This window comes from Balaenoptera ricei, chromosome 11, assembly GCF_028023285.1.
Source record: "Balaenoptera ricei isolate mBalRic1 chromosome 11, mBalRic1.hap2, whole genome shotgun sequence".
Lineage (NCBI taxonomy): Eukaryota > Metazoa > Chordata > Mammalia > Artiodactyla > Balaenopteridae > Balaenoptera > Balaenoptera ricei.
In genome coordinates, this window is record NC_082649.1 from 41,040,863 (window position 1) to 41,065,067 (window position 24,205).

The 24,205-nt window shown below is 59.4% G+C and overlaps 1 protein-coding gene across 2 annotated transcripts in view; it reads right to left on the reverse strand.

Moving 5' to 3' along the window:
• ITPR3 (inositol 1,4,5-trisphosphate receptor type 3) overlaps positions 1–24,205 on the reverse strand; it is a 67,208-nt gene that overhangs the window by 2,409 nt on the left and 40,594 nt on the right. The window contains exons 23-58 of one of the 2 annotated variants that reach the window (XM_059938911.1): positions 23,980–24,179; positions 21,931–22,060; positions 21,350–21,407; positions 19,944–20,109; positions 18,797–18,961; positions 18,646–18,720; positions 18,134–18,259; positions 17,232–17,354; positions 16,949–17,149; positions 15,647–15,898; positions 15,267–15,392; positions 15,031–15,156; positions 13,303–13,423; positions 12,571–12,761; positions 11,880–12,028; positions 11,619–11,727; positions 11,397–11,487; positions 11,120–11,289; positions 9,734–9,908; positions 9,384–9,568; positions 8,935–9,135; positions 8,679–8,789; positions 8,112–8,207; positions 7,888–7,989; positions 7,712–7,798; positions 7,061–7,171; positions 6,777–6,969; positions 6,408–6,533; positions 5,842–6,014; positions 4,994–5,158; positions 4,130–4,322; positions 3,560–3,664; positions 3,345–3,472; positions 2,402–2,567; positions 1,629–1,789; positions 342–503 (exon numbers count right to left, since the gene is read on the reverse strand). In XM_059938911.1, coding sequence (XP_059794894.1) covers positions 342–503; positions 1,629–1,789; positions 2,402–2,567; positions 3,345–3,472; positions 3,560–3,664; positions 4,130–4,322; positions 4,994–5,158; positions 5,842–6,014; positions 6,408–6,533; positions 6,777–6,969; positions 7,061–7,171; positions 7,712–7,798; positions 7,888–7,989; positions 8,112–8,207; positions 8,679–8,789; positions 8,935–9,135; positions 9,384–9,568; positions 9,734–9,908; positions 11,120–11,289; positions 11,397–11,487; positions 11,619–11,727; positions 11,880–12,028; positions 12,571–12,761; positions 13,303–13,423; positions 15,031–15,156; positions 15,267–15,392; positions 15,647–15,898; positions 16,949–17,149; positions 17,232–17,354; positions 18,134–18,259; positions 18,646–18,720; positions 18,797–18,961; positions 19,944–20,109; positions 21,350–21,407; positions 21,931–22,060; positions 23,980–24,179 — 5,219 coding nt within the window. Of the gene's footprint in view, positions 1–341; positions 504–1,628; positions 1,790–2,401; positions 2,568–3,344; positions 3,473–3,559; positions 3,665–4,129; positions 4,323–4,993; positions 5,159–5,841; positions 6,015–6,407; positions 6,534–6,776; positions 6,970–7,060; positions 7,172–7,711; positions 7,799–7,887; positions 7,990–8,111; positions 8,208–8,678; positions 8,790–8,934; positions 9,136–9,383; positions 9,569–9,733; positions 9,909–11,119; positions 11,290–11,396; positions 11,509–11,618; positions 11,728–11,879; positions 12,029–12,570; positions 12,762–13,302; positions 13,424–15,030; positions 15,157–15,266; positions 15,393–15,646; positions 15,899–16,948; positions 17,150–17,231; positions 17,355–18,133; positions 18,260–18,645; positions 18,721–18,796; positions 18,962–19,943; positions 20,110–21,349; positions 21,408–21,930; positions 22,061–23,979; positions 24,180–24,205 lie in introns of both variants that reach the window. The other variant, XM_059938910.1, reaches the window with a different exon arrangement.

Below are 24,205 nucleotides of genomic sequence, written 5' to 3' on the forward strand. Positions count from 1 at the left end.
ATTTAGTCACTGCCAGATGGAGCGGAGGATGCTCTGGGCAAGAGGGGCTCTGTCTTGAGAAGCGGAAAGAGGCCTTACCCTCCCCGTCACCAGTCAACGCCGGAGGGGGACTCGCTAGAGCAAGGGAGGCCCCACACCAGCACGAGGTTCCGCTCAGCCCTGCCTTTCTGGGGTACGAGGATAGGGGCCACGACCCCGTCTAGCTTTCCACAGAGGGGAAAAGAACAGGAGCCAGCAGGAAAGGGGACAGGGGGAGCGTGAAGGCCCCAACACCCTCCCCCACGCCACCAGGCAGGCCCTGAGGCTGCCGGTGTGCTGCCAGGACAGGGCTAGGGGCACACCTGCTCCTTGAGCTCGTTGAGCTGGGCAGTGAGGTGGGACACCAGCTTCATGGTGGAGTTGAGCTTGTCCTGAAGAATCCGGATCTCGTTCTGCTCCCCCTCCCCCTCGTTGCTCACCAGTGACATGGCCCGCATCCGGGGGAACCAGTCCAGGTTCTTGTTCTGAAAAACATCACCATTGGGGTGAGCGAGCTTGGGGCCAGCCTAGGAAGGCCTTGTTTAGAAAAGCAGTTGTGTGGGGGGAGCCTGCTACCACACCCTTGGCCAGATTACTCCCCAGGGATGTGTCACGGGAAAATCTGAATTGACCTGGGTCCTCCCCAGGGCCAGAGTGAGCTGGCAGTGACCCTGAGCGGGCGAGGAGGCCACAGCACTGAGGCCAATTTCCGTTAGCCCGAGTCTCCCACTGGTACCAACACCACCTGTTTACTCTCCTAACAAACACCCTGCGAGCGGTGGAAGGCGGGCCTCTGCACCCAGACCCTGCCTCTCCTCCCTCCCTTCCTTCCTTCCTTCCTCCCGCCCAGACAGCACGCCCCACACCCCAGGAAGATGCGAGTCAGACACATGGTGCGTTGAGGGAGCAGGCCTCTGCTGAGGGTGGCTGGCATCTGACACATGAGGCAAAGCCACGTTTCCCGGGACAGAGGCAGAGCGGGAGGGGACACCGAGCAGCTTTCTGGTTCCTTGTGGCAAGCTCTGAATTCTCAGATCAACAGATAATACCTGCACTCAAAGACCAATCCAAATACAGACTCAAAAGACGTATAGATCCCCCTCCCCACCTGTCTTTCCTTTTAGGCTGCATTTTCTCCTCTAATGTGCAATAATCTAAAGATGCACTACGTCTGATGGAACTGATGGGCATCCTCTACCCTAAATGCTCCCAGACCTTTATTACTCACTGCCTGCACTCCCTTCGCTCCTGCATTGGAGTGATGGTTGATTTATCCTAAGTTTGACAGTTTAAAGTTCATCCAGGCGCCCTCTTGGCCTGCGACCACCCAGGCTTCAGAAAGCTGCCCTCCCTCTCGCCCAGCCAGAAAAGGCCCCTCAGAAAGGGCCACTGAGCAGCCGCCACAAGCAGGGCCGCCTCGCATCAGGCACCCACGGGCCCCGGACACCACGCGCGTCCTCTGGGGGCTCTTTTCCGGAGGCCCCCCTGCAGCACAGCAGCTGGCGGGGCTCCCGAGTAGCCGAGGTCGGCTCCAGCTGTTCCTTGTCCGCTGCTGCCTCTTAACAAGTGTCCACAGCTGTCCTGACCCCCCCCCCCTCCAGGGCCCACACCTTGATCATCTGGGCCACGTAGCTCTCGGGCCCTGTGTAGTCCGTCTTGTTCTTCACACGGACCAGCACAATGAAGTACAGGTAGTTCCACATGTTGTGCTCGAACTTGATGTGCTCCTCAAATGACACCGTCTTGTTGTCAAACTTGTCCCTCTCCAGACCTGCGGAGGCAGGAGGTGGGGGTGAGGGTACACCCCCTCCCCCGCCTCCAAGAGACCCGGTGGGCAGGCACAGCCTCCCGATGCAGTGGGGACATTGTTCTTGGGCTGAAAGTTCTGATGAATGCAGGCGACAGCCCAGCACTCTGGGCTCTTTAGGTCACTTCTATTTAAAGCCGCAGCACAGAGGGGACCATGGGAGCAGACGCCAGGATCCCGGGGGCTGGGGAGCCGGAAAAGCTTGGATGAGGGTCCTGTCCTACAGGGGCCCACCTGCTTCTTTGCCTGCAGTGGCTGTGAGGGGACCTGCACTTCATACCTAGGGGGTGGGGAGAAAGGCCCTGGACTGAGACCAGAGGTTTGAGGCCACTGACCAGGCTCGTTCCTCACCTGAGACCCAGAGAGTTTAAAGGGAGGATTTCTGACGCCCTTTCCCACTCCCTTCTACGACTCCAAGTTCGGGCAGGGTCCTGCTCTCCCCAGTTCTGGGATGAGCGAACAGCCACCAAGCCGTCGGCCCCAGGGCAGGGCTCCCCAGCGGCCACAGGAATCCGGGAAGGGCCAGACTGAGGCCGACGACGGCCACGGCCTCCTCAGGCAGGAGCCCAGCCTCACCACAGATGAAGCACGTGGTCTTGAGAATTTCTTCCTTCTTCTGCTTCTCACTGCGCAGGTCGGCAAAGGTGTCGATAATCACCCCAAAGATGAGGTTCAGCACGATGATGATGACAATGAAGAAGAACAGGAGGTCATAGACCACGCGGGCCGGGAAGAGAGACTCCTACGGGGGGGCAAGGCAGGGAGGCTGGGGTCAGCAGCCCCCATCTGAAGGGAATAAGGGCCTCTGGCTCCCAGGGCACTGAAGATGGCAGAGAGGACCCAGCCTCACCGCACAGAACGAGAATCACAATCAGAGGCCCTGAGTGTGGATGAGGACTCAGCGGCCGGGAAGAGGCCCTCGAGGAGTCTGGCGTGGGGAGCCAGGCCTGCGGGCATGGCCCGCCCCTGACTGCTGGTTAGGGGAAGAGCAGCTCTGAACTCCTCTGCCTGCCCTCAGGACACCTGGTCTCACTCGTTCTAGAAACCCTCTGGCCAAGGAGCAGCTTCTCGCCCTTGTGCCACTAGGGACAGACTGACATTCTGAGAACGTGGGGCTGCCCGAGCCAAACCCTGAGGCCTCCTTATGGAGCCAGCCGGCTTCCCCACCCTGCCTACCCTGGCTGCGGGCCAGGGCTCTGCCTCTCAGATGAAGCCGCTGTGGCCGGGGACCCGCCCGCTGTCTGACTCACGGCTTCCCTAGCCTGGGAAAGCCGGGTGCCAAGGTCTTTCCTCAGAGCATCTGCAGTGAGCTGGTGGGGATGCCTGGGTAGACAGGGGCCTGGATAGCTCAGCTACACCATAACCGCACGGGACTGGGCGGGACAGGGGGGAGAAGGGGACGCAAAGGTGCAGGGACTCGCAACCCTGAAGATGGAGGGAGGCCAAGCTGCTCTGCCGGCCATGACCTGAGGGCTGGGCTGGGCCCCCGTGGACTGGGGAGGGGGCAGGGGGCACTCACGTCCTTGGAGGGCTTGCGGAGAATGTCACCCACACCACCACCATTGCGCAGCCCGTGGTTCATGACGGTGACGATGCACATGAGCAGGGTGTCACAGGCCCGCTCCGTGCTGTCCAGCTCCTCATCCTCTGCAAGCAGAGCACGTGCTCAGCCCCGGGCCAGGCCACCTGCCTCTGCCCCCACCGCACCTGACTCCCAGGACGCACTGCCCTCACCTGCCAGGACCTCGGGCACCACGACCCCTGAGACACAGTCCATGTTGTCCCCACTGCATGTGTCCACAAATGTGGCAGCTCCATGTGGCATCCCCAGGGGGCTGGCTGGAGGGGACAGGATCAAAATCAGGAGGTCCAAGGACTGTCCTCATCATCTCCCCAGCTCTGGCCCCAACATCACATCCTCCAGGAAGCCTGCCCTGATCCTACCAGTTCCCCACTGCCTGGCTACAGTGAAGGGTCTCCATGTACCTGCCCCCGCCGGGCTGTGCTCCAAGGGCCGGGAGGGGGGTCTGCACCCCTAGCCCTGGCGCACCGGCAGCTCCCACAAGTACCGAGTTTAACATGAACCACAGGGTCTTCAAACAAGAGCGACCCAAGGCGCTCCCACTCCCTCAGTCTGTCCAGGGAAGAGGGAGGCAGTGAGCTAGACCCCCACCCAGAACCCAAGAGGAGAAACTGAGGCAGGGGGCCTGATGGGATAAGCACTTCCAGGCCCTGGTCCCGACTCCAGCCACTTGTGCAGGCCCCTCATCCCCACACGCCCGCCCAGGAGAGGCACCCCCAGACCTCTGGAGTGGTTGCCGGGCAGCCGGTCGACCTCGAGAATGAAGTCATCCTTGAGGAAGAGGAAGCCAACAATGGAGAAGAGGTAGACCAGGATGAGGGCCAGTAGGGCGGTGAGCAGGATGGAGCGGCCGTTGCGGGTCACACTCTTGATGACATTGAACAGTGTCTCTTCGCGGTAGATGAGGTCAAAGAGCTGCAGGGCAGAGATGGGGCCGCCGCTGGACCCACGGGCTACCTGCCTACCAGTGGTTCCCCCCGCCTCCCCCAGCGGCGTCTGCTCTTGGGCAGGAGGAACCAGGCTGGCAGGCCTGTTGGGGCCGTCGTCTCCAAGGAACCTGGAGTTCCAAGGCCCAGGAAACGGAGAGGTGCAGGGGAAGGCTAGAGGGTGGAATGGGCAGCGCATACCACACGCAGCAGGAGAAGAATGGCCAACACTTACAGTGTGCTTGCTACGTGCCAGGACACACTCTACACAACTGTTGTGTGTTAGCTCACTTCATCCTCACAATTATTCTAGAGGGCAGGTGCCTTTAATTATCCTCATTTTACAGATGAGGAAACTGAAGCACGGGCAGTTAAGAAACCTGCCCAAAGTTACACAGCTAGGAGGGGCCACACTGGGAATGCAAACCCAGATGGTCTGGCTCAAGAGTCCAGGCTTGGACCCCCACTGTACAGGGGAGATGGGGCCATGAGTAGATATCAGGGCCTTGAAGGCCAGGCTGGGGTCCAGCGGAGGAGGACACTGGAAATCCACTCCTCCCAGCCCAGCAGCAAGAGGCCTGGGGCTGGGGAACTGTTAGCAACTGGCAGGAAGCCCCAGCTGCCTGCCCCTGCCCCTGCCCAGCCCCACCCAGGCCTCACCAGGATGCTGTAGAAGAGCTCATGGGCAAAGAGGCCCAGGACACTCGTCAGGATGTAGCCGACGTGGTACAGGAACTCCATGTCCATGACCATGGCCTTATAGCCCCGGATGAAGGTGCCACGGTTGCCCACGAAGCTCACCACGAACACGATCTTGTTGGTCAGCTGTGGGCAAGTGCAGGGCATGGGGGTCAGTGCCCTACTACCCACCCTGAATCTCCACCCCTGTTGCCAGGCCCAGCCGGTGCCTAGAGCCGAGGCGAAGGCTGGGTCTTCAGGGGAGTGGATCTGAGCTGGTCCTGCTCAGCCTGGCAAACACAGCCTTAATGAAAATGCTTCTTGAAATGCATCTGGGCTTCTGGGACTAGAATAGAGGAGAAGCCCCTTGGGTCCCCAGCTCCAGGAAGAAAGTGAGATGCAGATAAAGGAGAACGGGTCAGAGAAGACCGTCCTTAGCCTTTACGGTGACTAGGTAAGTTAGGAAAAGGCACCCCCCACGTGCTCAAGACACTTTATTTCTACCTGTCAGGAAACTGTCATAACACATAAATCTTTGATGTCCTCAATGTGCCTTCGGGCAGCGCACAACTCACACTGGGAACCCAGCAGCCCTGACGCTGGTGCTCCAAAGCGGCTCCTGGCTGGCTGGCTCTGAGTGCCTGCTGCCCCGAGTTGTCCAGGGGAAAGAGGAGACACAGAGTGGTCCCAACCTCGGGTCTATAATGAGCTTGGGGTCCCAACACAGGGACCAGGGGTAAGGGGCAGAGCAGCAGGCCAGCTTCAGGTCCAGCTGCGTGACAAGCCCAGGAGGGGTTGGGGGTGGGCGGTGGGGGTCCTCTGGCACTCACGTTGAGGGCACCCAGGATGTTGAGCGTGGGCCCAATGCCCAGGTAGTAGATGGAGCGCAGGATGAGCGCCACGATGAGGGGGCGGATGCTATAGCGCTTGGTGAACAGGGCCGCGATGGAGAAGCAGATGAGGATCCAGAACAGCAGCGAGATGAGGGGGGAGCCCAGCACACCTGGGGGCCAGGGAGCAGGGATAGGGCGGCTTGCTCAAGCCCACCCACCCAACAGACCCCAAGAAGCTACCCCTTTCTGGGAGCCTTCCCTGTAAGTTCCTGCTCACCTGGCTGTAGGGCCCTGCCCATCACACCTGCATCTGGAGACCTAAGGTAGGAGGTCCTCTCCATCTGCTGCTACCGTAACTGGTCTCTCTGCCTTGTATGTGTGTGTGCTGTCTCCAGAGGTCAAGGACCCTATCCATCCCCGTGATGAGGTGCAGAACCCAGAGGCCAGTGAAGGGGGTGCTTCTCCCCACTCTGCATCCAGTCCCCTCAGAGCCTGGCCAGCTCACATCAGAGGAGGGAGCATGGAAGGCTCAGGGCCGCCACCTGCCAGCCCTGCGTCCTCACCTGTGGATGCGCCCTCCACGTAGGGGTAGAAGAAGGCGATGATGATGTTGATGAAAACCGCCAGGTTGAAGGAGATGCTGCCCCACAGGGTCATGCGGCGGGAGAACCAGTAGATGAGTGGCATGCCTGGGGGAGGAGGTGGCGGGGCCAGGGTAAGGGGGGGGCCCCTGATTAACACCACCTGCCCACCCCATACCAGGCCGCAGAGCCTGCACAAGCTCCAGGCCCCACTTCAGGAGGAAAACGTGATCAGAGCCCTCCTTGGGGCAGGGGTGGGACCCCCACCAGTAGGCGAGGGAGGCATCAGGGGCATCAGTGAGCAGCTCCAGCCCCCACCCCCGCCCTCCTGCCGGCCCGCGGGGTCCTCACTGCGGAGCTTGCGCTGCCACTCCATCTCGTTGTGCAGGAAGGAGGACTGGTCGAAGAAGTCGCTCACTTTGCTGCCCTGCTCGTCCTGCTCGGTGGTGGTGAAGAGCCGGTGCTTGGTCTCCTCCGTCAGGAACTGGCAGATGCCGGGCACCGGGAACACGATCTGCTCCATGCTGCGGTCCTGCCGCACGATCTGGACGCACACGGGCACCTGGTCACATCTGAGCCGTGGCCCCCGAGGCCCCAGCCCTCACTCGCGGCCCCCAGCTGTTCTTGGGTCCCACCTCTATCTGAGACGTGTGGTTCTCATAGTAGGCCAGGGGGTCCTCCTCCTCCTCCTGTGCCGGTGCTGAGGACTTGAGCATCTGCGACAGCTGCTTGTTGTTGAGGCTGAGCTGGGGGCGGGGGGGATGCCGAGGTCAGGCCCGCCCCCACCTCCATGCTGGGGCCCAGCTCTGAACTACACCCCACTGAGTGACCCCCAGCTAGACCAGACCCAGCCCCAAAGTGGGAGACAATCCTATAGGACAGTCAGCACCCTCCACAGTCCTGCCCAGGTGCACCCCTAGGTCCTGCTCCAGGCTTCCAGACGCCCCAGACCCACACCGCAGCCTTGCTCCCACTCCTCTGTCCCGGTTACATCCCTGGCCACCAAGCCGGCTCCCACCGGTCCTCAGCCCCGCCCCCCAATTCTGAGCTCGCTCTTTGCTCAGGTTCAAGCCGAGGCCTTGGGCCACAGGTCTGCCCTAAGTTCCTGGCCCCGCCCCCAGCCTCATCCCAGATTCCAGCCAGGATCTGAGGTCTCAGCTCTGCCCTCAGCCCCGCCCCCGAGTCATAGCCATGTCCTCCAACTCCTAGCCGCACCCCCAATACCATCCCATCCAATCTCCCGCCCAGCCCCGCCCCACGCCCAGCCCCATCCTCTGGGCCCCCACCATGGAAGAGATGCCCTCGGCCTCCTCCTCTTGGATGCGCTTCACGGGCTTCAGCAGGTGCTGCAGCTGCTTGTTGTGCCTGGAGAGCTGAGTGAGATGGCAGCGCAGAGTCACTGGGTCGGGGTCGCCGGTGGGGGCGTGGCCGCTAGGGCGGGGCCGTGGGGTGGGGCCGGTACCTGCAGCGCCAGGATGTAGATATTGTGGCCCACTTCACGTGGGCTCACGTCCGAGTTCTCACGCTCCTCCTCCTGCAGGTAGGCCTTCTTGATGACGTCCACCTGCCGGGGCAGGGGCTGCTGAATGCCCTCTTCCTGGGGCGTAGGGCAGGCTGGGCTCTGATCCCCAGCCCCGCACATCCCACCTGGTCCGTCTCCCCACCTGACCGCCAGCCCAGCCTCACCAGCTCCTGGGGCCGCAGGCTGATGAGGATGCGCTCGGCGTTTTCACTGTCGTGCCGGCTCTCCATCAGAGCCAGGAGCAGCTTGGAGGCGTTGTCCTGGGGGAGAGGAGGCAGGGACAGGCCACAGTCTGAGGCCCCCCGCCACCCCCTCCACTGACTACTCCGTAACAGCCTCTCTTGGCCCGTAAGTCCCGTGGTCTTCTTGTTCCCCACTTACCCCCAGGGCTTGCTGTGAGCAGGGTGCTGCGTATCCAGTCCACCCACAGGCCACCTTCCCCCACCCTGTGCACCCCCCAGACAGCACGCACGGACACAGCAGGCCCTCGGATAAACCCAGAACATGTCTGCTTCTAGAGCAAGTGTACATCCAACACGTTTGCTCACACAAGCACTTGTGTGTACAAACATGCACACATCACACACCTGCACGTCACCCATGATTGCACACGTGATGCCCACACCGCACACACACACACAATGCTAACATCACACACACCAGCATGTACACTCAACACACGCATCACATGCACACCCACGCATGCTCACGTGGGCTGCCAAGGGCCCCACCTTGAGTTGCAGCACCAGGTCCATACGGTACTTGCACAGGGGACTGATGTCATTGAGAATCAGCGCGGTGATGATGTCTATGCCATTGGACTCGTGCGTCACGATGCAGGTCTGGCGGGAGGCAGGGGTGGGGGGTGACACGGGGCCTGGGCCCCCTCAGAATCGTGGCAGCTCCAGGGGCCTCGGTCTGTCTCCTGCCCGGCCTGCTCCATCCTCCCCCATGTCCACGCTGCCATGCGCCGCTCCGACAGCTCACCTGGTTCTCGTGGCAGGGGCCCTGGCAATACTCGGTGAGGGTCTCAAGGGTCTGGATGACGAGGCCCACGTTGTCCTCGTTGATGTAGAGCCCCAGCAGCCCCAGACCGCCCGTGGTGCTGCCGCACATGATGTCCAGGAACTGCAGAGTCTCGCACACCAGGTTGTAGTTGGTCTTGTTGTTCTGGCAGCGCAGGAAGTTCTGAAGAGCACAGGAGGGGGGGGCATGGCACCGCTGCAGCAGGGAGGGAGGGGCCCGCCTGGGGACTGGGATGCTGCAGGCTGCAGGGGTGGGGGCCTTGCTGGCCTCAGAGCAGTGGTGCCCAGGCCGGATGCAGGGCACGGAGTATGGGCGGGGTCGGGAGGTGGGGCAGGGCTGGGGAGGCGGGGCAGGTGTCGGGAGGCAAGGCCTGGAACGGGGAGGTGGGGTCAGGTGGGGCAGGGCCTCACCTGCAGGTCCCGGTTGTGGTTCTCGCACAGCAGCTGCAGAAAGCGCAGGATGGGCTGCATGATGAGCACGGACGTGCCCATCTCGTTGCTCTGCACGCGCTCGCCCACCTCGTGCCCCTGGCGCAGGCTGGGGCCCAGCGAATAGCGGGATGAGGAGCTGGGCATCCAGAAGGAGGCCATGCGGCCTGCAGGGTGAGGCCTGGTTAGGCTGGGGCTGCTGAGAGCAGCCAGACCCTCACCCTCACCCTCCGTTCCCACCCTAAGTCCCCAGCCTGCCCACCTTGCCTTGTGCCCACGTCCTCATCCCTGGGGCCCGTGACCCCACTCATCCTGCACCCTCTGAGCCTGACCTTTGGCAGTGGGGTCTGCTGGCTCCCGGCCCTCACGTGGCTGGCTGCCCAGGTCGCTCATGTTGACGGCCACCGTGGACTTGGTCTCCTGCTGGGCCCGCTTCATGCGGTCGTGCAGGACCTTGAAGAAGCGCTCTGACTTCTTGTCGCTCGTCATCAGGTTGTAGAAGGATTTCTGCAGGTGGACAGTGAGACAGGGGGCAGCCTCAGCACCAGGTCTGGCTCTAAGCAGCCCTCAGCGAGACCCGGGGGGCTCCATCCTGTGCTGCAGGGACAAGGTGACGGAGACAGAGACGCCCCTGTGCCCTGCGCCTAAGGCTGGGGTGGGGGGCAGTCAGGACCAGCAGAGGTGGAGGAGGAAGGGCCAGTGACGGTGATGCTGGAGGCCTGCAGTAGCTTCCTACCCACCTACATCTGCCCTTGACCTTCCGTCAGTTCCCCACACAGCAGCTAGAGGGGTCTCTCTGAAGTCTAAGTCACGTCCCTCCTCTGCTCAAAACCCTGAATCTTCCCCAGGGGCAGGCCTGGGCCCACAGTGCCCACGAGGCCACGTGATGACCTGCCACCTCCCTGACCCCAGCTTCTACCACTCACCCCTCCTCCACCCCCTCCAGCCACATCAGCCACTTCCCCTTCACGGCCTTCTGCTGCCGGCTCTGCCCCGTGCGCCCTGTCCCACCTTTCCACGTGCTCACTTCCGGGTCCTCATTCAAACGGTCCCCTCTCAGGGGCCTTCCCCATCACTCCTTCTAAGATACCCCTGGCCCAGAACTCCTGAAGCCCCCTGCCTGAATTATCACCATCCAGCATGCTCTCCGTATTACGTAGGGATTGCAGTTAGGGACGGTTGTCCCCACTAGGATACGAGTACCAAGAGAACATCGGTTTTGTCTCTTTCCTTCACTGCTGAATCCTTAGCGCCTAGAACACTGCCAGGCACATAGAAGGCACTCACTAAATGCAGACTTACGGGAAGAATGAATGAATGAATAAATAAATGAATGGAGATAAAATAATCAGAGAGGGCTTTTGGAGACAGTAGGCCTTTACTTGGACACCAAAAGCTGAGGATGTGGAAGAGGAGGGAAGGAGACCTGAGCAGAGGCTGAGAGGCAAGAATGGTGGACTAATAGGGGGCGGGATGATGGGCAACAGGCCCAGGCCCGGCTGGAGCAGGGCGGGGGTGCAGGATAGAAAAGGGCCACGTGACACGGGGGCAGATACGGGAGGCAGAGCCTCCCACGAGTAGCCGGACTCACACTGGCCGCCGGCACCCAGCCCCGCAGCCCCACCCCCGTGGCCTGGGGACTGGCACACTGTCCCCCTCCTGAGCAGGGGGCACCACCCAAGGAGGTGAGCCCCCCGCAGCCCCGCCCCCCTCCACACCTGGATCTCGGTATTGCCACCATCCAGCAGGCGGATGGCCAGGCCAATGCTCTCCTGGAAGATCTTCTCGTTCTTGGTGCTGGTGATGAGGTCACACACCAGCTTGGTGGCCCCCTCCTTGTCCAGCCGGCACTGGGTGGCTGCAATCGCTGACCAGTCTTGATCCAGGCCTGGAGTGGGCAAACTCGCTTAAGGGGGAGCAGGTGGAGGGAGGGGAAGGAAGGGCCCAGAGCGAATGGGCCTCCCGGAGGCAAAGCAGGGGAGACGCGGTACTGACCGGTGCCCATGGGGTCTGGAAGGTCCCCCCGCGAGCTGGACTTCCGGTTCTGGAGGTAGTTTTGCAGCAGCATTTTGCGCAGCTGGTTGCCCTGCAGGGAAGGGAGCAAGGCCTACAGTGGCCCATTTCACCCTCTACCCCCCCCAGCCCAGCGGTCCTGGTCCTGAGCCCCTGGACCTCGTGGCCAAGCCCGCCCGGCATCCAGCCCACCTGGGCACTCACCCGGTCCCCGTACTTGGTCTTCTTAAGAAGCATTTGCTGCAGCGTCCTCAGCACCTTGACGCACAGCTTCTCCTCCGACTCCATGAGGTCCTTGGTGTGCTGGATCAGCCTGGCCGGCGGGGAAGGAGGGCACACTTGGGGCGGCCCCCTCCCCCCTCCAGCTGCTGTCCCTGACCACGGCCCTCTGACCCCATGGGCTTTCCCCGTCCTGGGCCGCTGTGCCCCTGCCGCCCCCATGCCCCGGTCCCGCATCCCACTCACTTGGACAGGAAGCCTCCACTCTCACAGCGCTGGTGGGCCTCACTGCCCTCCAGGAAGAGCAACTCGGGCCAGTGCAGGACGTCCACCAGTACGGACAGCTCGGCCTGCACTAGGGGCTTCAACCGCTCCTCCAGGGCCGTGATGATGTCCTGGGGTGGGTGGCGTGGGGAGGGCAGGGTCACCACTGGGCGAGGTGCAGGCCACCCAGGCCCACGGGATGACCAGGGTGTGACTGCCGTTCCCCCCACCCCAACGCCAAAGCACCCCACGGATTGGCCTGTGCCTGCCTGAGGGGCCCTGGGCCCACGGAGCCACCCCGGACAGAACGTGATGTCTGTCTGCTCAGAGCCCCTGGGCATACCCTGGCTTTCCTCCCAGCCCCTTCTCTAGCTCTGTGTGACCTTGGGCAAACCCTTTGCCCCCTCTCGGCCTCGATTTTCTGCCACATGGGGATAGTAACTCACAACACCCTCTCTAGAGGCCAATGAGACAGTGGACAGAGTGTGTTCTCTAAACACGAAGGTGCTGTTGGGAGCGAGGGGTGTACCGGCTCCCTTCACGAGCACCAACCCTGGAATGGTGCCCCTCAGTCCCCTGCCCCTAGCAGCCCCCAGGAGTGGACGAGCTGACCAGCCCCTTCCCGGGGAGCGTGGGCAGCACAGGGAGGGACACTCCCCAGCCCCACGCCCACCTGCAGCTTCTCAATGATGTTCTTGTAGTCCCACTGGTTGGGGGTGGGCGTGACGCGGGGGAAGGCCCGCGGGGCCGTCTTGTAGTTGGAGACGTTCCACTGGGCGGCAACTGCACAGCTGGCACCACTGCTGAGCAGCGAGCTGATGTGGGCATCCAGGTCCATGGGCAGCGAGATGGCCCGGCCCTTGGCTGAGGGGAGAGGGGATGGGGCGCTGGTGGGGGGTGCGGGCTCAGCCAGAGGGGCCAGGCTCAGGGGCTGTCACACTGGGGGACAGGGCCTGGGGTGCAGGGGCCCCCACCCTGGCCCCCACTTGAACTGAGGTGCCCTCTTCCCTTTTTAGGGTAAAAAGAGGGAATTTTTGCCTCTTCGTTTCCACCCTGGCTCCACTCTGACCCCTCCCCCCTCCACTCTCCCGCCTCCCCTCTCCCCTTCCCTAACTCTCCCTAACAATCTACAGCCTCCCTCCTGCCTGAGACCATTTGTAAGCCCAAGAAACTCTGCTCGGGGCATGCCACTCAGCACTCTCCTCCGGGGAACTGACTCAGAGGAGAAAACAGCCCTTCTCAATTGCCAAGACGCCACTTAGACACCAAGAAGGACTTACTGAGCATCACCTAGGAGCAGCTAATGGGCGAGCTTCGGGATAAGGTGTTTACTGTGAGGGCGGGCATCCCCGGGGAGGAGAGAGAAGGGGAGGGGAGGGGCTGGCCAGCGCCCCGGCACACTCACCCACCATGGCGAGGGTCCGGATGCAGGCCTCCACGGAACCCTTGTGCTGCTGCTGCAGCCACGGACACTCAAGCAGCCGTGTGGTGGACTGCAGCAGCTGCACCACGATCGTCTGGTGTGTCTGCAAGAGGCAACGCGACTGCTACAACCCGGCCCACATTCCACCCTGGGCGGCCCCAGGCCGGTGACCAGAGCCTACTGAGTCTGGGTGTGGGCGGAGGGATAAGGCCTCCAATAGCTACCACGGGCTTTTGTGCCAGTTTGAAAAAGGCACCCCGTTTCCTCTCAGCAGTGCACAACCTGCGCAACTATACATGGCAGCCCTGTGAGAACTCCCCGAGGCCCAGGCCTGGGGCTTATAACCCTATTGCTGACCCTTTTCTTCCTTTAAAAAAATTTCAAATAAATTAATATTGTGGAAAGGGGATATATTTACATGGTACAAAAACCAAAAGGTTATAAGAAAGAATACTTCAAGAAGTCTTGGGACTTCCCTGGTGGTCCAGTGGTAAAGAATCTGCCTTACAATGCAGGGGACACGGGTTTGATCCCTGGTCAGGGAACTAAGATCCCACGTGCTTCAGGGCAACTAAGCCCGCGCGCCACAACTACTGAGCTCATGTGCCTCAACCAGAGAGACTGCGTGCCACAAACTACAGAGCCCACGTGCTCTGGAACCTGCGCGCCACAACTAGAGAAGGGAAAACCTGCACGCCACAACTAGAGAGAAGCCCGCGCGCCACCACGAAAAATCCCACATGCCTCAAAGAAGATCCCGAGTGCCGCAACTAAGACCCGACACAGCCAAAAAATAAATACATAAATAAATAAAATCTTTTAAAAAAAAAGAAGTCTTGACCCCGTCAGCCCCATTCTCCCATGCTCTACCCTGTGGCTAATGAGAGGTGGGGAAAGCTGATACACATCACCAGAGTCCCAAAGGGGTCCCAGAGCCCAAACACATATATGTCAAAACAAGCCCATCCTGGCTGGGAGGGTGGGACCCAGTATTTTTTCGCTCAGAAGCACTATCCCAGCTCCACCCTCAGTCCCTCTACCTATAGGCAGCCCTTTGATTGGTTTCTTGTGTGTCCTTCCAGTGTTTCTTTATGAATTAGGTGGTGTAGCAGGGTCCTTCCTCAAGGGAACATGGGTCTCTTCCTTTCAAGGGCTCTGGGCTATGACCTGGCTCGAGTCTGGGAATTTGGGGATTGAGGGGCTGTGACTCTCAGGGATTCAAGTCCAACACCTGTTCACAGCCTAGAGCTCTTCTGCCTCTACGGATAAGAAAGGCTTTAAGAAGACTGTCTACCTCTTTCAGTTCTAGGGACACCACGACCAACTAGCCAACACTGATGACTCTGTGCATCAGATTCTCCTGCTTCGGCTCTGCCATCCTCTGCAGTAATCGTCACACTTTGTCTTCAGCGCATAAGGGCTGCCAGGTGTCCCCGGCCACCCTGGGACCCATCGTACCAAGTGAATTTAGGAATTCCTGTTCTATGGTAATTTCCACTGTAATTCCCGACCCACTGAAACTGTGACATAATAAACGTTTGCGGTTTTAAACTGCTATATTTGGGGATAATTTGCTACACAGCATTGATAACTAATACACGTTTATATTCTTCTGTTGTATCTTTATAAGCTACAAGCAAATATGAATATATATATTCTGACTCCCGCCCACCCCCGCCCGCACAGAAGCCGCCAGCAGCTGGAGCTCACCTGCAGGGAGGTGCTGTTCTCAGAGAACGGGGAGCTGAAGAAGGCGTTGATGGTGTCTAGCACGACGGTCAGCACATACTTCTCCAGGGTGGGGTCAGACAGGCGCTTCTCACGCTTACTGCAGACCTGGGGTAGGAGAGACTGATGCCTGGGGGCCCCTCCACTCCCACCCCCTGGAAGGCCGCTGCCCCCCCGCCATGGTCTGCCTGCCCGCCCACACCCCGACAGGCACGGACCCGAGCCATGTCCAGGGTGAAGTTCTCAAAGAGTGTCCAGATGTGGTTGCTGGTATAGATCTCCTTCATCTCCACCTCCGTGTCCACGTAGCAGTGGTTCACAAAGTTCACGTAGGCCATTTTCACCTGGGCAGGCGGGGCCGGGAGGTCAGGGCACGAGCCGGGTCTCCCTCTCTGCGCTTCCCTGATTCCTCCCGACCCTCCCCTTGCTTCTCTGCCCGAGTCCCCATCACCTCCCCACCTCCCAAGCCCTGTCCACCTCCCCCACTTTCCCTCCCTCCCTCCCTCCCCCTGCCCCACCCAGCAGGGCTGAGGGGCTGGCTCCCCACCCCCGCACCCTCCCCCAGCCCCCGGGATCCCCATGTGCACAAAGGCCCCACCTCGGTGATGCAGTCCTCGTGCGTCACCACAGACACCACATCCTCCAGGGGCAGCAGGGACGTGCACTTGATCTCGGTGTACACGTTCTTGCCCTCGGCGCAGGCGGCCAGCAGGTCCACCAGGGAAATGTGGTACATGAGGGGGCTGTGGTCCTCCACGCCGTCCCGGGCAGTCTTCATCATGTCCAGCAGGTGGGCCAGCGAGGCCTTGTCATTGTAGAACACGACCACGTCGTCACCTGCGTTGGTCAGCTGTGGGTGGGAAGGGGGCACATCAGACCCCCTCAGTCCAGCAGGCTCGGGGCCCCAGCCCTCTCCTGTGCTTCCCAGGGGGAGACTGGGACTCTGGGACTCTGACTCCAGCCCTCACCCAACACTCAGGAAAACCCTCCCCTGCTTGAGTTTTTGGGGTTCCCTGGCCCTTGGGGCCCCAGGCTGATGTCTCAGGCCCTCTGCTGTTAGCTAGGACACCGAACCCCAGACTCAGGAAGTCCCCCCTCCTCTAAGGAAAAAAATCCCACTTGGGCTTGTCTCAGAGGCGCCTCCTCCAGGAAGTCCTTTGTAATCCCACCCTCTCTCTCCACTGTGCTCCCATAGCTGTAATTTAAACCCTTGAGGAGCATACACTGCATCCCTCTGGTGTCGGCGATTAGGTTAGTCACGGTAATATAATAATAGCAATTAATAATTAACACTGCACAGCACTTCCAGACACGACGTCTCATTGATAAGTCCCTCATTTCACTTGAGTGTTTGCTCCTTTCTCTCCCTGCTCCTCCCCACCCTGTGAGATGCTCCAGAGCAGAGAACATGTCTGTTCCAGATTCAGGTTCAGCCCTTCACCCCTTCACTTGTTCACTGAGTACCTACTATGTGCCAGACCCTGGGGCCCTAGCAATGAGCACAAAAGCTGTGATCCCTGTCCCCCCGGGCACACTGCCCTCGGAGCTTTCATTTGACTGATTTCCTCCAGGGCTACATGGTCCTTGGTACATAGCAGGTGCCTCATGATTTGTAGATAGACGACAATAAATGATAAATGAAGAAATGAGTGTTTGAGTTCTCTCAGGCCCGTTATCTGAGTTCTACAAGGCGCCTAATTTCTCCTGGGCCTTGCTTGAGTCCTGTTAGGCCGCAGTCCAAGTTCTGCTAGACCAGCCTCTGTATCCTCAGTTCTCCCCCAAGTCCCCTCCACAGCCCAGCACCCCAGGGCCCCTCTATGACCCACTGTCTGACTCCTCCAAGTCTGGGTCCCGCCTGCCCGCTGCCCGAGTTCCCCAAGCACCCCTCGGCCGCCCTCACCTCGGTCATGATCATGTCCTGGCACTTCTTGACGTACTTGCCCTCGGCCTTGATGACGGTGTGCAGGAAGTCCAGGTACTGCACATGGCGCCCGTGGGTGGCCAGCAGGTGCACGAAGTGCTGCAACACGGGCTCGCCGATCTCAGAGCACAGCTGATAGTTGTTCAGGAAGATGTGCTGCATGGTCTCCGCCTCCAGCAGCTGCAGGCGGGCAGGGCGTCCATCAGAGAGGGGGATCGCGCAGCCCCGCCCTGCCCCGGAGCCCCGCGCCCCGTGCCCTCACCCCTGGCGTGAGGAAGAGGTGCAGGTGCTTGTGCAGCAGGGCCTGGTTGCCGGTGTTCCCAGCACAGAACTTCTGCAGGAACTGGTGTGTGTAGCGCAGGATCTCCATCATCTTGGCATCGCCCTGGACGCAGACAGGAGGGGAGAGGGTGCCGGGGCCACCACAGGGTGAAGGCCAGGCCGGGTCTGGGGCCAGAGCGCAGACGGGTGTGGGGGTGGGTCAGGGCTCAGGATTGGGACCCCAAGGTGGCCAGGTTCAAGGTGGGTCAGGATATGGAAATGTGTGAGGGACTGAGGGTCAGAGGCTGAGATGAGGCCGGAGTCGGGGAGCAAGGCTAACGGGTCAGGGTCAGGTGAACACTGAGGGGGTGTCAGGGTCAAGAGTGGGTTGAAGCTGGAGAAATATCAAGATCAAGATCAGTCAAGGGGAGGGGTCCATGGTTGAGATGAGGCTATGTCTGGAGGTAGGGGCCAGGGTGGGCTTGGGGACAGTCAGGGTGAGGCTAGGGTATAGAATCAAAGTCATGGGCCAAGGAGAGACTGGAGTCAAATTAGGGTTAACATAGGACAGGGTAAGGAAGTTGAGGGTCAAAGGTTAAAATGATGTTGAGAGTATAAGGATTAGACCAGAGAGGGAAACAGAAGCTGGGGTCAGAGTCAAGAATCAGGGTGAGACTGGAGTCAATTCAAGGTCAAAGTGGATTAGGATGAGGGGTGGAAGGTCAAAGGTCAAGATGACACTAAGATTGGATTCAGGGGTCAAGGTATGTGGGGCAGGCCAAGGTAAAAGGTCAGGGAGAGGCCGGGTTAGGTCAGCATCAGGGGTTAGTGTGTGGCTTGGGTTGGGTCAGGGTTCAGGGTGAAGCTGCCCTGGGGAGTCAGAGGTCAGAAGTCGGGTGTCACCTTGTCATAGGGGATCTGCAGCAGGTCCAGCATGACCTTGTGGGCATCCATGTTCTTGAGCAGCCGCTGCTGTTTCTTCCTCATCTGCTCCCCGACGCCACACATCTTGTTCAGCCGCTCCAGGATCTGGGGGAGGGGAGGGTGAGCCCAGGACCCCTTCCCACTTCCTCAAGCTTCCCTTCTGCCCGACCCACCCCTCAGCCAACCACAGCCAAGCCCCAGCTCACACCAGGGACAGGAAGAGGGAAGGAGGCCACGGCCGCTGAATCAGATCCCTGCAGCAAGGCAGGAAAGAACTAAAAGCCCGATTCCACCCATCAAAGCCAACAGAACAACATGACTGTGAAATGGAATTTCATTAAGTTCCTTCAGCTTTAAAATAATTCCATCTGGACCTTGGCAGAGTCGTTTTCAACACTCAAGGAAAGCTGGAGGATATCTTCCAAGGCGGCGGGGAGTGGAGGCGGCAGAGGCCGGCCCGCAGACCCACACCCGAGGACCCGGCCACTCACGCCCTTGACGATCTGGTAGTTCTCACTGCTCTTCTCCCCAGGCGGGTGCAGAAAGCTCTCCTCGTCCGTGGGCCGCTGGGGGCACAGGGAGCGGGGTCAGCCAGGCCCAGCCCTCGCGGGGGCCCTGCCCCCACTCCCGCACCCCGCGCACCTCCTTCTTGTCTTTGGCGGCGCCTGCCTCCACCTCCTCGCCCTTGCTGCTGCCCTTCTTGTCCACCCACAGCTCCGACTTCTCCACCATGGTCCGCAGCCGGTCCAGCTCCGACTTGATCACCTTGTAGTTCTCCACGTCCTGGGCTGAGATCAGCAGCTGCACCTGAAGGTCAAGGACAGGCGTGCCTGGTGAGAGAGCACCCCCAGGTCCACTGCCTCATAGAGACTCCCGGCGCTGCACTATCCAGGCCTCTCTGCTCCTGGCATCTCCACTCTACAACTGCTCCTCTCCACTGAGCCAGATCCTACTCAGAGTTTATGGCTCTGTTCTAAGTCCACTGCTTCCAGGAAGCCTTCCCTGATGGCCACAGACTTCCCTGCATCCCCGGTCATGAGCTGCGTCATCATCTGGCTTCAGTTATTCACTGACTCGTGTCACGCGCTGCTGTGGCCTGTTAGTTGTTCACGCAAAACCTGAACAGGGCAGGGCAAGGCATACTGACATCACTGAATGCTGGGAACTGAACCCTGACTCCGATCCCACCTTACCCGCTCTGGGTCAGTGGGTAAGGGAAGAAAGCTAAAGCCCCCTGAGCCTCAATTTCTCCCACCTGTAAAACAGGAATGAGAGTAGAAACCACGCTGTCGGGGCTGCTTGGAGAATTCCATGAATGCAAGCCCAGTGCTCAGTGCCTGATACACGGTGCTCACTCATTAAATACCACTCCCCTCTCACAGGGAGCGGTCGAGACCACACGACATCACAGTAACAAAGCCAGTCCCCTTGGTGAAGGCTGAATGCGCGCTAGGCATGATTCAAAGCACTTATTAGCAAAGGTGCACGTGATAGAGTGTGCAATCTGTAAAGTGCTGTCCACCTCCTAAGACATGACAGGCCTGGAGCCAGGCTGAGAGGAGATTGAGGTGGCCAAGACGTAGCTCCCCCTTTAAGGAGCTCCGCAAGGCCAAACACCCGAGGGAGGCATCTCAAGCTGCCCCCGGGCTATGAGCTGCTCCGTCCTTGCATCCCCCCCTAGCGTCCAGTCTGTGGCCCGCCTGCTCGGTGCCCGCTGGCTCCCGAGAAGCCGCCTCGGGCCTTCCTCCTGCTCCCCAAGGGCCGGGCGCTCTGGCAGGGGAGCCAGCACCTGCTCGAAGGTGTGCATGGCCTCCTGGCGCTGGCTGAAGTGCTTGAAGAGCAGCTGCAGGGCCCCGGAGACCAGGGGCGCGTAGTCGTGCATGGTGAGGTGGATGAGCACGCGCAGGAGCATGCGGCCACCCTCGTCGTCCACCTCCAGCATGCTGCTCGTCCTCCTGTCGGGGGGGGGGGGGGGCGGGGAGGAGGGTGATGGGGGGCATGGTCGGCACCTTCCTGGGGCCCAGGGGACAAGCAGGCTCCCCGCCACCCATTAGGTAGCCGTGGTGCCCCATGTCACGCTGGCTAAAAATATTGATGTTTCCTCCTCACTTTGCAAACAGCTGCCACCCTGAGCACCCCAGGGATCCCTGTGTCCCCTGAGGTCCCACACAACACCCCTCGATTAAGCAGCTGAGGCAGGGACTCTTCACAGGGGACCCACAGACACCCCCAAGGGATTCGTGGCTAGAGGCTGGGGCTGTAAACAGAGGTGGGGGGAAACCTCCATCTTTCTTTTCACCAACCTCTCACCAAAACGTAGCGTTTCCTTCAGTGAGAAAAAATTAGCGGTATCTGTGACTTTGTCACCAATAAAAAATCACAGATGTTTTCCCATCACCTAAGAGTTGCTATAGAAATTGCAAAATATCGTTTACAGTCATCACGACTTCAAAGTAATGGTACTGATTACACCCCAGGCACAGATTGTTATTTAATGTGCTAATAGAGAGGCACACATATATAACTGTCACTTCAAATTTGTTTTCTCCAGTATTTTGATAACTGCATCTCAATGCCATTGGTTTCCTTTGTAATTTTGTGTGCACTATTTTATGAATTTAAAAACGCCATTCTGGGAATTCCCTGGCAGTCCAGTGGTTAGGAATCGGCGCTTTCACTGCCGTGGGCCCGGATTCAATCCCTGGTCGGAAAATTAGGATCCCGCATGGCGCAGCCAAAAATAAAAAAAAAATAAAAAATAAAAACGCCATTCTGAGAAGGGAGCCAAAGCCTTCACCAGATGCCAAAGGAATGGCACAGAAATAGTTAAGATCCCCCAGCTCCTGGGGTGACCCTCCCCACCCTGCTCCAGCCCTTTGAAGAGCAGGCTGCCCTCCCCGCTGTGGGACACAGGGACATCCCTCCAGCTGCCTGCCCAAGTTCTGACACACAAAGGCACAACTGCCCTGAGGGGAGGCAGGGCGATGACTAGGATGACAGTGGGGCCCAAGTGGTCCCAATATCACTGGGCCTGGGCAGGCAAGGGAGGGTCAGAGCGCAAAGCCAGGGCACCCCCGCCCCAGAGCCTGGTAAGGGTCTGCAGGAGGATTAACCGAGGGGGGGAGGGTCTCAAGCCTGTGTTGGCATCACCCACCCAACCCCATCCACAACCCCCAGCCTCAACCCTGGCCTCACCCCACTCCAAACATGGCCTCCGCTTGCTCCCCGATGCGGTCCAGGTTCATGTTGGCGGCTGTGGGGAGCAAGAGGGGGCAGATGAAGGCAAGTGGCTGGTCCATGTACAGGAGAGATGGGGAGCACTGGGGAGAGGGAGCAGGGAGACACTCAAACCACCCCCTTCCCCACACTGGCTGGTTGGCAGCCCCTCTGCCTGCCTCTTCTGGCGGCAGAGGTGGAACCAACCAGGGCAGGGACCAGAGCAGCCACCCTGCCCTGCCGGGGTGAGCAGAGTTCTGGGCTGGGGGTGCTGGTCTGGCTCAGCCTCTGACCAACTGTGGCCTTGGGCAAGTCCCTGCCCCCCTATGGGCCTCAGTTTCCCCATTTAGGAAATGGAGGGGATGACCCCTGCCCCGTGCCCTCATTGGGGCAATTAAATGAGACAATGGAGAGGAAAGGCCCTTGCAGACTGGGAAACGGGGGCAGGGCTGGGGAGCTGGCCCGAAGTGACCCCAGGCTGCAGCCCACTGCTCTGTACCCCTGGGCGAGTCACACAGCCTCGGCATGAAGTCAGGGTGAAGGGAGGGGTGGGGGCTCACTGGCGGAGTCGAAGGCCGGGGCTGTGCCATCAGCCCCGTTGTCCTGCATGGGAAACACCTCCACAAACTCCTTCTTGAAGACGGACAGCAGGTATGAGATGCGGTAATCCAGGCGGACGTTGAGGATGAACTGGAGAAGGAGGAGAGGATGGGGTGAGGACCGGTCTGAGGTCAGGAGGCCAGTCTCGCTCTAGGAAGAGTGAGGGGCCACCCCGAATGAGTTCCAGCACTCAGGAGGCTCAGCGTGGACGCTCAGAACCCTATGGGACAACACAACCAACAACCTCAAGACTCCTCTCCCCAGGGAGGGCACGCTGGTGCAGCCACCGTGGAAAACAGTACGGAGGTTCCTCAGAAAACTAGAAATAGAGCTGCCATATGATCCAGCAATCCCACTCCTGGCATATTATCTGGACAAAAATATAATTCAAAAAGACACATGTACCCCTATGTTCATAGCAGTACTATTCACAACAGCCAAGACACGGAAACAACCTAAATGGCCATTGACAGAGGAATGGATAATGAAGATGTGGTACATATACACAATGGAATATAAGTCAGCCATTAAAAAGAACGAAATAATGCCATTTGCAGCAACATGGATGGACCTGGAGATTATCATACTAAGTGAAGTAAGTCAAACAGAGAAAGACAAATACCATACAATATTACTTATATGTGGAATCTAAAATACAACACAAATGAACCTACCTATGAAACAGAAGCACACTCACAGACATAGAGAACAGACTTGTGGTTGCCAAGGGAAAGGGGGGGTGTGCGGGAGGGAAGGATTGGGAGTTTGGGATGAGCAGACATAAACTATTATACACAGGATGGATAAACAACAAGGTCCTACTGTTTAGCACAGGGAACTATATTCAATACCCTGTGAAAAACCGTAATAGAAAAGAATATTTAAAAAGAATGTGTATATATGTATAACTGAATCACCTGCTGTACAGCAGGAATCTAACACAATGTTGTAAATCAACTATACTTCAATAAAAATAAATAAAGACTCCTCTTCCCAGGGAGGTCCAGGGCGCCCTCTCCCCAGCTCCTGCCTCAGTGATGGTGGATGGTACCTCCTCTCAGAATGAGGCAGAGACCCCCCTCGCAGCCCACTCAGTCCCTCTTTCCCAGGCTGGACGCTGACAGGGATGGGAAGGCAGCTCCCCAGGTCCAAAGGCCGACTCTCGTCCTTCTATCCCGCTCTGCCAAACAGACTCTGGGGTTCCTGGGAGTAGGAGGGAACCAAGGACTATGGGGGAGCAGGAGAGGTCACAGCGGGGTGGGGGGTGAGGACACAGGGTTTGCAGACACCCTTGACTGGCCTCTATCCTCTGTCCTCATGGGGCACAGAGCCTCTGGCCACACCCAGGACTCAGATCTGGAAGCCCCCAGCCCCCAGAATGAGTTAGAAGTCCCCTCTTCTGACTCCCCTAAACAGACCCTGCCCAGACTGGGTCCCCAGGGACATCACTGCATTACCCTTCCCATCCTCTGGTGGAAGCACAGCAAAAGCAAGGGTCCTTATCCCTTCTCAGGACCCTATAAAGCCCCTTCCCCAAGTGCTGCTGAGGAGTCTCAGACCCAGAAGACACCCAGAAGAAGGATGACTGTGTCCACCCCACCAGGAAACAAGCTCTCAAATCTCTAGCTCTGCTTCAAAATCTGTGTGACTGCAGAAAAGTCCCCTTCCCCCTTTCCCTCCCCTCGTCTGTACAATGAGGAGACAGCACACACCAGAACCACTAGGAGGGCTTGTTACTGCACAGACAACAGGCCCCACCTCCAGTGTCTCTGATCCATAAGTCCCAGGCGGGGCCCAAGAACCTGCATGTCTAAGTTCCCAGGTGAGGCTGACGCTGCTGGTCGGAGGACCACACTTTGAGACCCACTGGGCTAGACAGCTCATTGTGGAGCCTCCCAGCACTAGATACTATGATCTGAGGGGGGTTCACCTCACCAACCTCCCCATACCTGCGCCCCGTTCTCCTGCCCTGTTCCTAACACCTCCCGCCACGCTCCTGGCCCAGCCACCTGCAAGATTTCCAGGATCTTCAGTTTGGTTTCCATCACCACAATGTCCTCATTCTCCTCAAACTTGCTTCTGTCCAGCGGCTCAGGGGCACCGGCGCCGGCAGGCAGGCTGGGGGCGCCAAAGACAGACTGCTTGCGGTTCAGCACCATGGTGGACATCATGTGCCCCACTCCCTGGATGGACCGCCGCACGTTCTTGCCTGCAGAGCCGGGAGCAGGAGGGGGT